General features: G+C 31.3%; 2 protein-coding genes across 3 annotated transcripts; one reads left to right on the forward strand and one right to left on the reverse strand.

Moving 5' to 3' along the window:
* Positions 1-1,664: 1,664 nt before the first annotated feature.
* On the reverse strand, positions 1,665-7,939 carry LOC111696734 (uncharacterized). Of its 2 annotated transcripts, none has more exons than XM_023466451.1 (5): positions 7,851-7,939; positions 7,226-7,412; positions 4,468-4,631; positions 3,563-3,768; positions 1,665-1,852 (listed from the first exon to the last, which is right to left on the reverse strand). In XM_023466451.1, the coding sequence occupies exons 2-5, from the start codon at positions 7,352-7,354 to the stop codon at positions 1,740-1,742; spliced, it is 612 nt and encodes a 203-aa protein (XP_023322219.1). In that variant the 5' UTR covers positions 7,355-7,412; positions 7,851-7,939; the 3' UTR covers positions 1,665-1,739. The 2 variants fall into 2 exon arrangements, with proteins under 2 accessions (XP_023322219.1, XP_023322218.1); XM_023466450.1 differs by having other exon boundaries at positions 7,896-7,921.
* Positions 7,940-11,765: 3,826 nt separating this feature from the next.
* On the forward strand, positions 11,766-14,530 carry LOC111696721 (uncharacterized). The gene is made up of 4 exons (XM_023466428.1): positions 11,766-11,866; positions 12,499-12,552; positions 13,403-13,515; positions 14,354-14,530. Exons 1-4 carry the CDS (start codon positions 11,788-11,790, stop codon positions 14,528-14,530), a joined length of 423 nt encoding a protein of 140 aa, XP_023322196.1. The 5' UTR covers positions 11,766-11,787.
* The last annotated feature ends 1 nt before the right edge of the window (position 14,531 follows it).

Genomic DNA, 14,531 nt, shown 5'->3' on the forward strand with positions numbered 1-14,531 from the left:
AATACTGAGTTTGAGTGCAAGTCGACTTTCAAAATCATCTATTTGCGTGGTTACGCTTTTCGAAGATATTTCAAAGATTAAAGATGTATTTCAGGTCATCTAGCTGCCGTCATTTTTCGTGGGATATCCTGTAGCAAGACAGTACATTACGATACTTCTTTTACATAAGATATATCTATTATCTACCTAATGACTGGTTGAATCTGAAAACCACTTGCTAACTGTTAAGAATTTGCAAAACTAATAAATCTGAGCAAATTTTCACACAATCAATATTTACCGTTACAACGCAAGGGATTAAGATTAATGAGGTTGTCTCTTATAATCTCAAGTGATTGTAATCAATATATTATTTATTACTTCCTCAATAATCATCCTTTCTGTAATTCACTTTGTCTTCTTTCATCATCCTTTTCTCTCAATCCTTTCAGTTACACGCCATTCTAATAGAATCCTTTCAGTTACTCGCCCTTCTTTCTCTGCTATCCTTCTAATAGAATCCTTTCAGTTACACACCCTTCTTTCTCTACTACCCTTCTAATAGAATCCTTTCAGTTACACACCCTTCTCTGCTATCCTTCTAATAGAATCCTTTCAGTTACACACCATTCTTTCTCTGCTATCCTTCTAATACAATCCTTTCAGTTACAAACCCTTCTTTCTCTGCTATCCTTCTAATACAATATTAATTCGTCAACTTACTTTTATACAGATCCTATTCTGTTTAAATTACTCCCGTTTGAACTACTGCACGTGGTACTTCATGAGTAATTCAAACAAACAATAGTTCGAAAGAGTTTATATCGTGATCATCTGAACTATTTTCTTGTCATTTAAAATACTGTTTCTTTGAACTATTAACATTATATTATAGTTCAAATGAACAAAACATTAGTTTGGTCATGTGTCCGCAGCGATCGGCCCCCTGACCCCAGCCGGTCATACTCGCAGCGCTCGGCCCCCTAGCATGTCTTATCCGCAGCGCTCAGCCCAGAAAGTGTCATAACCTAACCTAACCCTGAAATAATACAAAATAAATATTTTTTGTTCATTTAAACCATTTTTTGTTCATATTTGAACTATTTTTTTTTTCATTTGAACTTTCTTCATTACAGAACTACTTTATTTGAACTATTTTTTGGTTCATTTGAACTATTTTTATTTTTATTTGAACTATTTTATGTTCATTTGAAATATTTCTTTGTGTTTAATTAAACCATATCAACTTAATTGTATGACCTATAACTTCATGAATTATAACAAAACTAAATTTATAGAATAGTTCAAACGAACAAGTAATGATTGATTTAAAAATAGTTCAAATGAACAATAGTTCAAATGAAAAATAATTCAAATGAACAATAGTTCAAATGAACAATAGTTCAAGTGAACAATAGTTAAAAATGAACAATAGTTAAAATGAACAATAGCTCAAATGAACATTAGTTCAAACAGGTATCCACCTTTTAGACAAGGTTACCCACAAAGGTTAAGACTGTAAAGACGACTTGAAACTCATATTATATGACAATCGCAAGGTTAAACTTGAATATAGTTTTGTAATGGCTTATTTCACGATTTGTCAAGGAAAGAAACAAGTTTACAGAGAATCAGACAGAAGACATTTAGTACAGTTTTTTCTAAAGTCTCAATTAACCTTTGTGTCCAATCCAATAGATGTTTTATTACCATAAATAAATCAATAAATTCATAAGATACAATAGTAGATGTGTATAAGCTCAAAACTCCTCCGACTGAACAGGACGATAAAGAATGTCGTCTTTGTTCTCAGATTTCTTCACTATTCTACCCACAAGGTTTGTCTGGGTGAGTATGTGAACAACTTCATAAACTGAAAATATTAAAATGTTAAATTTTTCTATCTCCGCTTAAAGGAACTGTCATTGTAATTTTAAGGCAGATCAGCCTTACATTAAATCAATAATAATGTATGTATGTAATAATTTATGACATCATCTTCGTGTTCTTGTGCCCCTTGCTTTCAGAAAACCATAATTGAAACTAATCAGTTTTCAAAAAGAAAAAGAATTTGGTCTTTACTTCCGGTTAAAGGGACTGTGAGCGAATATATAGTCAACCCTTTATCGAGTGTGAAAAAATGACGAATCTGTTTAATTTTTTCTTTGTATTTCATCCAGGTAAAGTGAATATCGACCGTCATAAATGTTTCCTTCCATGGCATTATATTTAATTAATCGAATCTAAAGACGAATCATTTTGTTGAAAATGAATTCCATGAGAAAATATCGTGTCAAGCGAAGGTTCAAAATGTATGATAAATTATTAACTTAAAAGATATTATGTTCATTAAAAGATATTATCTAAATGCGTAAAATTTTGCTTTGAAGAGAAACGCAATGGTTTTAATTTTCTTAAGAGCTTTTATAAAATTATTAATTAAACTTAATTGTGAATCATGAATGGAAAAAAAAACAGTTAAAATAAGATCCTATAGAAATAATTTTATTTGGAAAATCTTCATTTTACTTAAGATACAATGAGACCCACTGAATTGTGGAATAGGTAGACGACAATCTTGTGTGTATAGAGGGAGGAAACCCCCGGATGCCATGAGCAGACACGAGCCTCCCAGATTTGCTAGGCAGACCGAGCCTCCGCTATGCAGAAATGAGCATGCGCAAAACATCAAAATGTGCCTGTGAAATTCAGGAGGTTTTTATAATTTGTGTTTTAATTTTAAATAAAAGATTTTTTTTTCAAATATTTCGACATACATGAGAGGTGTCTCAAAGATGAGAAGTATTTATCAATTATCATAAATAGTGCCTAATTATGGCTAATAAAGTGCAATATAAAACTTTAAACATTTTTTAAATGAAAAGGAAAATATTTAGAGAACAAAATTTTAATTAAATTGAATTTCATCTTTTAATTTATTATCTTAGATTTAAACGATAACCTTTTTTGTAGTTCAAATTAAATCTAAAAATTTGTATAATTTTTTTAAATATTAACATTTTTCAAAAAAAGGTATTGCTTAAATCAAGGATTACAACTAAACAAACTAAATAAATATCTTCCTTTCTGCGTAAGAAATGTTTAAAGTTTTAGCATACATCTTAAATCCACTTTATGAGTCCATACATGTTTCTAATCATGAAAATCAATAAATAACTCTAATCTTTAGTAAAATTCTTATGCCACTACGTCAAAAAAAATTGTTAAAATTGTACGTTACACATACAAACCAAGATTTTAAAAAAGCTGTACTGCAGTATGGTGGAGGTTCGTTTACTGCATAGCGGAGGCTTGGTCTGCACTATGGAGGCTCGATTTTCCTAGCAAATCCAGGAGGCTGGTGTCTGCATAGCGGAGGCTCATGACGCCCAGGGGTTAATATGATGTTGTTATGATGCAAATCATAAAAATATTTATAGGTAAAAATCATCTTTTTAATAGAAATGGATCAAAGTTTACTGTCATTTCGTGGTCATTGGAATTTATAAAATTATTACTTTAGTCTTTTATGCGTCTTGTTCTGTTTGATTATTCAAATTAAGAAAATGGCGCAGAGTTTTACCTGAAAATATGACTAGAAGTACGGCAAAAGTTGCAGTGCCTAGAACAGGTACAGGAACGTCTTTTGTAAAGATAAGAACAGAAAGTCCGAGGGCAAAGACGACTTTTAGAACCGTCCACCATTTTATTAACAGCTGAAAGAAGACGACACCTGCACAAGATGGCGTCCCCGGTCTTAAACACGTAATTCCACAACCATGAAGCAAACTGAAAAATATACGGAGAATTTGAAACAAGAGGCAGCTAGACGTCTGCTTAACAAAAATAACTAAAATCACATCTAATTCATTTTTTGTTATCTAACCAGGTTTTCAGAATCATACTTGAAGTTTTAATATAAGTAAGTAAGTAAGTAACAAAGAAATGCAGTGTTTAAGTCGAGGAGGAAATATATTCTAAAACCTCTAAAAATAGTTATTGTGGGAATAACTTCACAATTCTAAAAAAGGAGAAGAAAAGGCAAAATAAATCTCGTTTTCAGTTATTCTAATTGCTGTGTTTTATTTTCATTGGACTATTTCAAGTCAGTTGCCCAGTGTATGGTTTAGATAAAATTTTCAAAATGTTGAATAAATATTTTAAAGAAAAGAGACTATTACTAGACAAATCTTTAAAAAAAGTCAATGTGACCCTCCATGCAAATTTGGTAATGCCCGGTTTACAACGGTACCCTTGAAACCCTTGATCAAAAATGTGGAAGATACCTTCGTTTTTCAGTTCCAAAAAGTTTTTATTTCTGTGAGTTTCTCCATTGCTTCTTATAGGCAAGAAATGCTCAAATGACTTTCACAGAGAAACCACAAATGAAAGTAAACATTTAAAGAAACAAAAACATTGATATTTTTGCATGGAGGGTCACTTAAAAATTACATCGGCATACAGTCTCTTTAATAATCTGTTGCTGACCTAATGCTCAAATTTGCTGCAGAGAGCAGAGTAAGGATGAATGTGGTGAGCGCTGTAATATGAGATATCTGAATATCGTCTTCGTTCCTGGGCTCGGAGGGAAATTTGTCATCTTCCGATGTTTTCGAGGTTTTTACAGATATCCGTGTGCTTCTTTGGGGATCCTAAAACAAAATGTCTGAAAAAACTGTAAGTCACAAAATAAGGGATCTGTATTGTTTTGTTATACACAACACTAATTTAGTTTTCCACAGAAAATATTTTAGGTTGCAAAATAACGGACTTGGCGCAGTGTTTACACTACACTGTTTATTAAAAGACGGTTCTAGGAAAGTGTAAGAACTATAAAGGGCTATAATGTATATTAAAAGGTTCAAATAAGAAAAGCAAGTTTAAAGGAACTACTTAAGGCTACGTAAGTTCCGTTTGTAAAATCTTTAAGAGAAGCGAAGCGCTCAAGATTTTCTCGCACCTAAGTCCAGCATCAAAGAAAACGGCGAATCGTTTTTAAACAAGTTAAGGACCACTTTTACACTTGAAAGATATTAGCTGGCATGCAAAGATTAAACTTCAACTTTTAGAAGTTAAGAGATCATATCTCAAGTGAGTCCAAAACTGTTGAATAATGAGAAATTTTCTGTCCTGAAGAAATTTCAGCAAATAAGTAAAAGTCCAAAAATAAAGAAGAACGGTGCATGCTTTATTTTAAATTCGAAACTTAAAGTGGACTAAGCAAAGTAATAGATCAAGAATTTGTTTAAACTAAAGTAATAGATCAAGAATTTGTTTAAACTAAAGTAATAGATCAAGAATTTGTTTAAACTAAAGCACCATATTTTTCAAAAGATTAAGATATAAAATCTCAGAAAGAGTAAAAGCAAAACTTTTGAAATAAGAAATTTTCTGTCCTGAAGAAAATTTCAGCAAATGAGCAAAGACTTTAAAAGCAAAAAAAAATTTAAATTCGTTGATTTTAAGTCCACCAATAAAGAAAACGGTGCATACTTTATTTTTGATTTAAGAACCACATGCCCAGTTTTGTATTAACGAGAGGATATTATTATATCCGGGCATCAGTAAAATAGTTTAAAGACGCATTTTTGAATATGCAAGAAAATATATTGTTTAGTCGTTTTTGAACGCTTTTTCGACTACGATCGTTAAAAGGTTTAAGAGACTAAGAGAGATAGTAATCAGAACTGTAAGGGTCAGTTAAGTAAATTGCAAAGAAAACTTTTTTTGGGGAAAAATAATTTTTGAAATATTTTGGTTGCAAAGTCAAATCTTAGTGAAGGGGTAAAAGTAAACTTTGGCAAATAAACTGAACCCAATTCTGATGTTTGTTAGTAAAAGTTAGAAAGAAAAGTAACCCTATGTCCTGAGACGCTGCTGAGCTAAGGGGGTGAGCGCCCTATACGTTTGGCAGTAACAGGAAGATGACCTAAGAGACCTAAGACGCTGACTTGGATTACCAGCATTATGTCTTTATCTTAAGATTACAAGATACATTGTTACTCCCTAGTCTTTAACTAGTTCGTACTATACCTGACTTGGTTAACCTAGTAAAAGTGGACAGTTGAAAGGTTGTATGTCTTGTTTGAACTAGTTAATAGTTATACCAAGATATATTATAAGAATAGAATGAATGAACCAACTGAAAAAAAGAAAATTATCGAATAAGAACGATTAATTAATTAAATGTTTTGAAATTTGTTTCTATATCAAGAACATTTAACGAAAAATTGATTTAAATTTGTTGTATTTCCAACAGTCAGTTTAAAAATAATTTTTTCCCATTTGCTAATCTTTTCGCCCCTCCTTACTTTCCTTTCCTCTTTCCCCCCATTTCTACCTAGCCCATTTCCCCTTTTCTACCTAATTCATTTCCCACTTCCTATTTACTCTTTCTAACATTTTATATTCCATCCTTCTCCCACTTCCTATAGCCATCCTTCTCCCACTTTCTATTCCTTCCTTTACCCACTTTCTATTTCATCCTTATCCTACTTCCTATTCCATCCTTTTCCCACTTCCTTTTCCATCCTTCTCCCACTTGCTATAGCCTTACTTCTCCCACTTCCTATTCCTTACTTTACCCACTTTCTACTCCATCTTTTCCCACTTCCTATTCCATCCTTCTCCCACTTCATATTCCATCCTTATCCTACTTCCTATTCCATACTTTTCCTACTTCCTTTTCCTTCCTTCTCCCACTTCCTATTCCATCCTTTTCCCACTTCCTATTCCTTCCTTCTCCCACTTCCTATTCCATCCTTCTCCTACTTCCTATTCCATCCTTTTCCCACTTCCTATTCCATCCTTCTCCCACTTCCTATTCCATCCTTCTCCCACTTCCTATTCCATCCTTCTCCCAATTCCTATTCCATCCTTCTTCCACTTCCTACTCGATCTTTCTCCAATTTCATACATTATCCCCCACTTCATACTACATCCTACTCTACTCTTCTACCCTTCCTTCTAGCCTTCCTTCTCCCACTTCCTACTCAATCCTACTCAATCCTACTCTTCTCTTCTACCCTTCCTTCCCCCACATCCTACTCAATCCTACTCTACTCTTCTACCCTTCCTTCTCCCACTTCCTACTAAATCCTACTCTTCTCTTCTACCCTTCCTTCCCCCAAATCCTACTCAATCCTACTCTACTCTTCTACCCTTCCTTCTCCAACTTCCTTCTCCATTCTTCTTCCTCCTCCCACTTCAATCTTTATCTGTCTTCACCCCCCCCCCCATGATTAACCTGTATATTCTGTATATCCTGTAGATGTACTATATCTGCTGTTAGAGAGAATATCAACTGTTGGAATACGATAATCTCCAGTGTAGTCAGGAGTAGGAGCAGAAATAAACATAATCTTCTTCCCAACATTCTCCAGGATACAGGATACAGGATGCAGGACACAGGATACTCGATACAGAAGAATACCCTGGACAAGTAGTTTTGAGCAACAAAAATAGTTTCTTTTATATTACGATTTAATGTTCAACACCAAAATTATCTTAACATTTAATATCTTTGTCATTTAAGAACGCAGTTTACAAATTAAAAAGACACATTTGTATGAGAAAGCAATTTAATCATCTCTTTAATAAATTGCCGGATTACCCAAAAAGAATGGGATACTCTAAATGATGACATAAAAATCATAATTTAAAGCGATCTGAAGGTTGAGTTTTGTATGTTGTCTTTAATTTAGTCCTGCAATGATTTACTTTATGATTTGACAAAGAAAAACACATGTTTTAAGTTGCAGGCAACCAAGACAGTGAGAAAAAGTCTGCATGAATTCTGTACAGTCGTCTCCGAAGTCTTATACTTTGTGGGTAACCCTGTACTTTTAATAAATATTTATATGAAAAATTACTTTAAATATTAAGATGGCCAGACTGATAAACTTAACGTTAACTACCTCAGAATCATATTTAAGAATATCTGAAAAACGCAAAGACTAAACAATCTATATTGAACGCTTGATTTTGATATACAATGTGGACACTTTAACTTTGAGGATCGGTGCTCGATCCCTGATTGTTAACTTAATCCCAAGGATGACAACATCAAAGTTCTGACATATTAATTAAAATCTGAAAACGGAAGACGGAGAGAGGGAACCGTTCTTGCTACACTGTTAACATTACAGATTATAATATCTGAGGATTAGTTCTGCTCTGTTTATTGTTTAGTTTAAACTCTAAACTGAGATCAGCTGTTTCTGGGTTAAGTGTGTTTACGTGTAGAGCAGGTTGGAGACTTCAACTAGTGGAGGGGTGGGGTGGGGTGGGGGGTCATACTCATTTTACTACCTGAGCTGAAAACTTTATAATGAGATATCCTTAAAGGGAGAGAAAGGCTATGTAAGGTAGTGAAACTGAGTATGCAGTGTTGTTGACAAATTCTTGATTCATTTGAGACATATAAAACTTTTTAAAGATATGTAAATTCTGTGTTTGAGCGCAAAGTCGACGTTTAAAATCTTACTTTTGTGTGGATAAGTTTTGAGAATACGTTTTTTTTAAATCATAAAAATAACGACGACAAAAAATGCACGGGTTCACTTAAAAAATCAGCCAATGTGGTCCAGCCATTTAGACAGCTGTTAAAAACATATATATCAATAAATGAATATATATATATATAACTATAAAGCAATAATTAGAGCCATATTTATTAATACAAATCGTTTCAGATCTCTTGAAGAATTATACTAAACATAATGTTTCACGTCTCATGAAGTTCATTATAAGTCAAAATTTATTATAAAAAAAGATTTATTTAAGATTGTAAAAATGCTCCAGTATCAGTTTTATTCCAACTGATGATTGGGTTAGACCCATGAAACATTTTGTCTTGGAAGAAATATGTATTTAAATATCTAAAATGTATATTTAAACTGAAAAAAGTTGAAAATACTATTTAAAGATATATATACATATATGTATAATATTAATGTAATAATATTAATAAATTTAAAATAATACAATAATAAACAGTTATATTACATGTAGACTGTTGACTATCGTGATATGGTATAATGCATATTTCCAAAGCATGAACATTTTTTGCCTAAATAATAATTGAATTTTATCCGAATAAAGAGTTTCTTCAGCCAGATTGCCTTGATGAATAATAATGCCAAGAATAGAAGAATTTAATCTGTGCTATATTCGAACATTTAGGAAAAATGTGAAATCAGAGATAAATAAATATCATAGATTGTGTCTATGATATTTTATCATAGATTGTGTCTATGATATTTATTCTATGTATTTGAAAAATTAACGCTTTCGTTATTTCTTATTAGTAATATTAACTAAAGGGTGTCTTTTAATTGTGGCAATTTTTAAACCTTAAAAATGAACATGAAGTATAGATCTGGTTACATTTATTCAATGACATTTTTAATCTACAAATATGAACGTTTTGTTTTATCAATTGAGTGAGCCAAACTTTCGTAGCCAATTATTAATGATTGATTTTTTTATGTACAGGGTTAACCACAAAGGGTTTGACGTTATTGACGACCATAAACTCTCCAAATATGACAATTAAAGGGTATACTTTGGGGCATTGTTTGCATGCCTTGACATTAGTCTCAACATTGTTTTTTTAATAATTTGATGAAAATAATGAGACGTAAAAAGCTGCGGGGAACAATGAATGGCAGGACTAAGAATGAATAAATTCCGTACAGTCGTCTTTTAAGTAACATCCTTTGTTGGTAACCCTGTACATTGTGTTTTTAGATATTTAATATTTACGCATACATCGTGTTTACGTTCAGTTTCATGAATTTTGAAAGACAAACAGAATATTTTTAAGATAATGGAATTAAATTTGAGTCTTTGTAACAAACTCAAATTTTCTAATTCATTTATCTTTGCAAACAGATGGTGTAAGATAAGTTAAGATAAGATAAAGTTTATTGCTAAAATAAATGTATCTGTATACAGATAGAGTTTACAATCACAAAATTAATGATTATATTAACAGTACAAGTATAAAGAAATTAGGTGGAAAATAGCTCTTGGCTGTTTTGATTATTCTTTCCACCTAATGTTAGTAATAATAACAAAATATTTCAATTAAATAGATTTAAGGAGAACGATTAGAGATCAGGGTGCGAATTTATCATATGCAAAATAGTTTATACATAAATTCGAATAACTAGAGTTTAAAGTAATTTTCAGACATGTACACAACAAATATCGAAGCATATTAAAACATATCTAATTAGTTTTACATGAATAGCAATTCTGTTTATAACACATTGTCCTATTTTTTTCAAAAAGAGAATTTAGTAGTCTATTTTTAAATATACTTAGAGAGTTGCTTCTTTTTAAGTCAAGAGGCAGGTTATTCCACATCTTAAGAAGAGAGCTTGATGGTAAATACTGTAATGAGCACATTTTGTAGACCTTTGCTATTTCCAACTTAGATTTTTAATCTAACAGAATTTATACTTAGTTTGAAATTTCTAAGATCTACAACATTTGGCTGCAAATAGATTGTTGCAAAGACTCAATTCCTTTAGATGCAGCCCTTTTTTTCTAAGCAAAGCCTATTTTTACTAATCTTAGAAAAACAAGATTTTATTTCTCCAAGCAGGTTATTGGTTAGTGGCTATACTTTTGTCGCTTACCCACATAATAAGAAGTTAACTCTTCGATATGTAAAATAACAATTATTATTAATGACCTAATTTCATCAATTTCTTTTAATAAATATTTATATTTTCCTGATAATTCTCAATTATATTAAAGTTTTAATTTTTCCAAGTGTAGAGATAAACTGTAAGATGAACAGATGTACTTTTCCATGGCACACGTTCGTACCACACTTTACTCTACCCGTAGATGCATAAGGAACAATTCTGCTCTTTAGTTTATCCTGATACACCGTAGTGTCAGCAAGTTTTCTTGAATCAAAATTTGCGCAAATTGTTAGGACAAAACTTGCACATTTATGTTGAATAGTAAATTTGCACAAACCTTTAAAATCTAAATTTGCGCAGACATTGAACAAAATTACGCAAGTAAATGCAATCTATGCTGTCCATTTCCCATAAAATCATCATCATCTTGAAACTTTGATAGCTTCTGAAAAATCTTTCAGAATATAACAGGAATTTTTTGCAGAAACCTGAGAGAGGGATTATTCAGGGTTACCCGCAAAGAATGAAAGAATAATAATCTTGATAATCTGACACAGAAATAGAATCTTGATAATCTGACACATATTAATAAACTGGATAATCTGACACAGAATAATAATCTTGAAAATCTGACACGGAATAATAAACTTAATAATCTGACACAGAATAATAAACTTGAGAACTTGACACAGAATGATTATACTTGAAAATCTGACACAGTATAATAATCTTGTCCATCCGACACAGAATAATAAACTTGATAATCTGACACAGAATAATAAACTTAATAATCTGACACAGAATAGTAATCTTGATAATCTGACACAGAATAATAAACTTGATAATTTGACACAGAATAATTATCTTGATAATCTGACACAGTATAATAACCTTAATAATTTGACACAGAATAATAAACTTGATAGTCTGACACAGAACAAAAAACTTGACAATCTGACACAGAATGAAAAAATTAACAATCTGACATAGAATGATAAACTTAATAATCTGACACAGAATGATAAACTTAAAAATCTGCCACAGAATTTTAAATTTTAAAATTCAACACAGCAATATAAACTATATAAATGTCGTCTTCATGATCTTAAAATCATCTTTTTCAGAGCTACAGTAATGTCTAAATAGTTGAATGGTTTACATAGTTGAGATACCTTACAGACAACCAAGACAAACTAGAATTCACATGATGAGGCGTTATTCAGAACAAGGTAGTTTTAAAAAAGGTCAGGATTTCTATTTTAAACCTTTTTTAAACAAGGTATTATAGCCTTTGAATAAAGAAGTGTTAAACAAATAAAAAGTCAAAGTTTAACAAGATTGTTTAGAGTTTTGATAATATTACATTAAACTTTAATAAGATTGTCTAGAGTTTTGATCATATTACATTAAACTTTAACAAGATTGTTTAGAGTTTTGATCATATTACATCAAACTTTAACAAGATTGTTTAGAGTTTTGATCAGATTAAATCAACTTTAACTGTTTAGAGTTTTGATCATATTACATTAAAAGTTGTGCAAAAACGTATTTTCAAACGAAACGAATAGTTAAATAGTTTTTGAATCGTTCCTTTCGTTCTAGATGTTTTTATAAAGTAATAAAATCATTTATATCATCAATAAGCATCCATAGTAATTAAAGAAATAAACCGTTTCAATTTATGCCAGCATTTTCTCTGAAAAAATTTAAAATATAAAAAATTTAGAATTTTTCCTAACCTTTGATGCTTTATTGTTTATACAAAACTGTTTGTCATTAATAAAGATGTCTTGTAATTTTTTATTCAATGCAACAAATTGATGAAAATTTTAAACTTTAGATTCCGAAACTTTTATTCCAGATGAAAGTCGTGAAGTTAGTCACACGTTCCGTCATCATTCTCTTTCATTAACAAGTAAGTAACAATACCTTAATCATATGCTCCACGATACTCTAAGCTGCAGGGTTAATTACAAAGGATGCGACTTCAGAGACGACTGTACGGAATTTTTTCAGTTTGTTTTTCTAAAATTTCTGGTTCCCTGGAGTTAGACCGGAAGTTCAAAGTCAACCTTTAGAACGTAATATTAAAAGAGTTTTAGGTCTTCATTCAAATTTCATCCTTTGTGAGTAGCTCTGTGCATTGTCTGGTACATATAGAATGCAATTGTTATTTTGGGATACCATAAAGTAAATTTTTTTTAATAATGTTATGAACGCAAACTTTTCCATTTAAAAACGTAAAACTTGATTCTAAGATATTTAAGTCCTCTTGAATTGTATATAATTTCTCAATTCACCAACAATTCCTTTGAACATTTTTGCTTTATTTAAATACTTCCAAAAAATCACGATAAAAATAATAACAACATGGAAAAGAATGCCAGAATTATAAAGGGTGTTTCACGAAACATGACAACTTAATTTTAGAATTGAAATTGTAGAGTAAATAATCACATTATGTGTAATATGTTATCCACCGTTTTTGTGATTTATTACTGAAAATAAGAAAGAATTTAGTTCAGAATTAGACAATTTTGGTTTTAATTAAATTGTTGAAAAAGGTAGACCACATTTTGGAAATTCCAGGACTAGGAGATTTTTGTGACTACTGTTTCAAGAATCATACTTGTAAAATTATAGATTGACAACTGATTGTTGCAAATAATTTCAAGGATCAAAGACATTCAAGCAGTCTTGCTACTGGCATGTTTTGTGAAACACCCTGTATCTAAATAAATACAAATCAATTTTATTCTTTTCAGGACGTTATCACCGATTTAAAAATAGTTTAATGAATATAACAACTCCAATGCTTTTTACCATCATATTCTGTCTTCTACTTTTCGTTCTTCTGGATCATAAGGAAGCATCGAGGGTAAGAAAACATTTTAAAATCCTGTCTGTGTATATTTCTTATCTGGGACAATATTTAATGAATAGCGAAAAGGAGCTCAACCAATTCTCTTGTGCGTCTGTTTAAGCGAAAAAAAAGTGACTGAACCGCGTAGACGTAGTTAAACCTGCAGTTGTCTGAAGCTTGAACCGGCGCACAAGAGAAGTTGTTTAACTTAGCCTGCATGGTTCAACTATGTCTCGGTGGAATTCAAATTCATTCGAACTTCTTCAAAGTATGAATTTTCACCAAACTTATTGGTGAATAATGAATTATGTTTACAGTGTTTAAAATTGCAATCAATAATCATTTTAGCTTTAAAGTTTAGCTTTTTATGTCATCAGATTTTCTTCGCACATCATTAACAAATGAAAAATGTGAAGATTTCCAACATTATTTAAAGACAAATGCATGTTTAAATTTCTAATGGCTATAAACATTTTCTTGGGTCCTGTAAAATTCTAAAAACATTTTGGACTGGATCGGTTAAACAGTTTGACTTTTATTGGATACAAACAAACTAACAGAAGACAAGCAAAATATTTATCCACAAGGGTTTTGGGCGTCTCTTTTCCGAATTACAATTTAAGTTTTTAAATTCACACGTCGCCATTTTTAAGCAGTCTCAAATGTTTACAGATTTTTTTCTGTTTAAATTGGTACGTTTTCAAAAATATTAAATTTCGGCATTTTTTCGGGCAGAATTTTAAAACTTGGACCAGTGCAGTCATAAACCTTCCCTGATGTTTTTACGTTTATTTGATACCAAAAAAACAGACAGACAGACAAGCAAAGTTTATATAGATGGTAAATATTTCAGCGTGAATCTGCATGGTTAACTAAAGATAAAGATATAAAAGAACATCCTGAACATAGATGTGGATACAACTTCTTAACAGACAGAGGACAGCCACAGCGCTGTAATACCAGGTCAGAGAACTATCAAGGGTTTCAGGGGTTTCATCATATAAATATCAAAGGGAATGCACACGCGTAAT

This window comes from Eurytemora carolleeae, unplaced genomic scaffold (assembly GCF_000591075.1).
Source record: "Eurytemora carolleeae unplaced genomic scaffold, Eaff_2.0 scaffold55, whole genome shotgun sequence".
Taxonomy (NCBI): Eukaryota; Metazoa; Arthropoda; class Copepoda; order Calanoida; family Temoridae; genus Eurytemora; species Eurytemora carolleeae.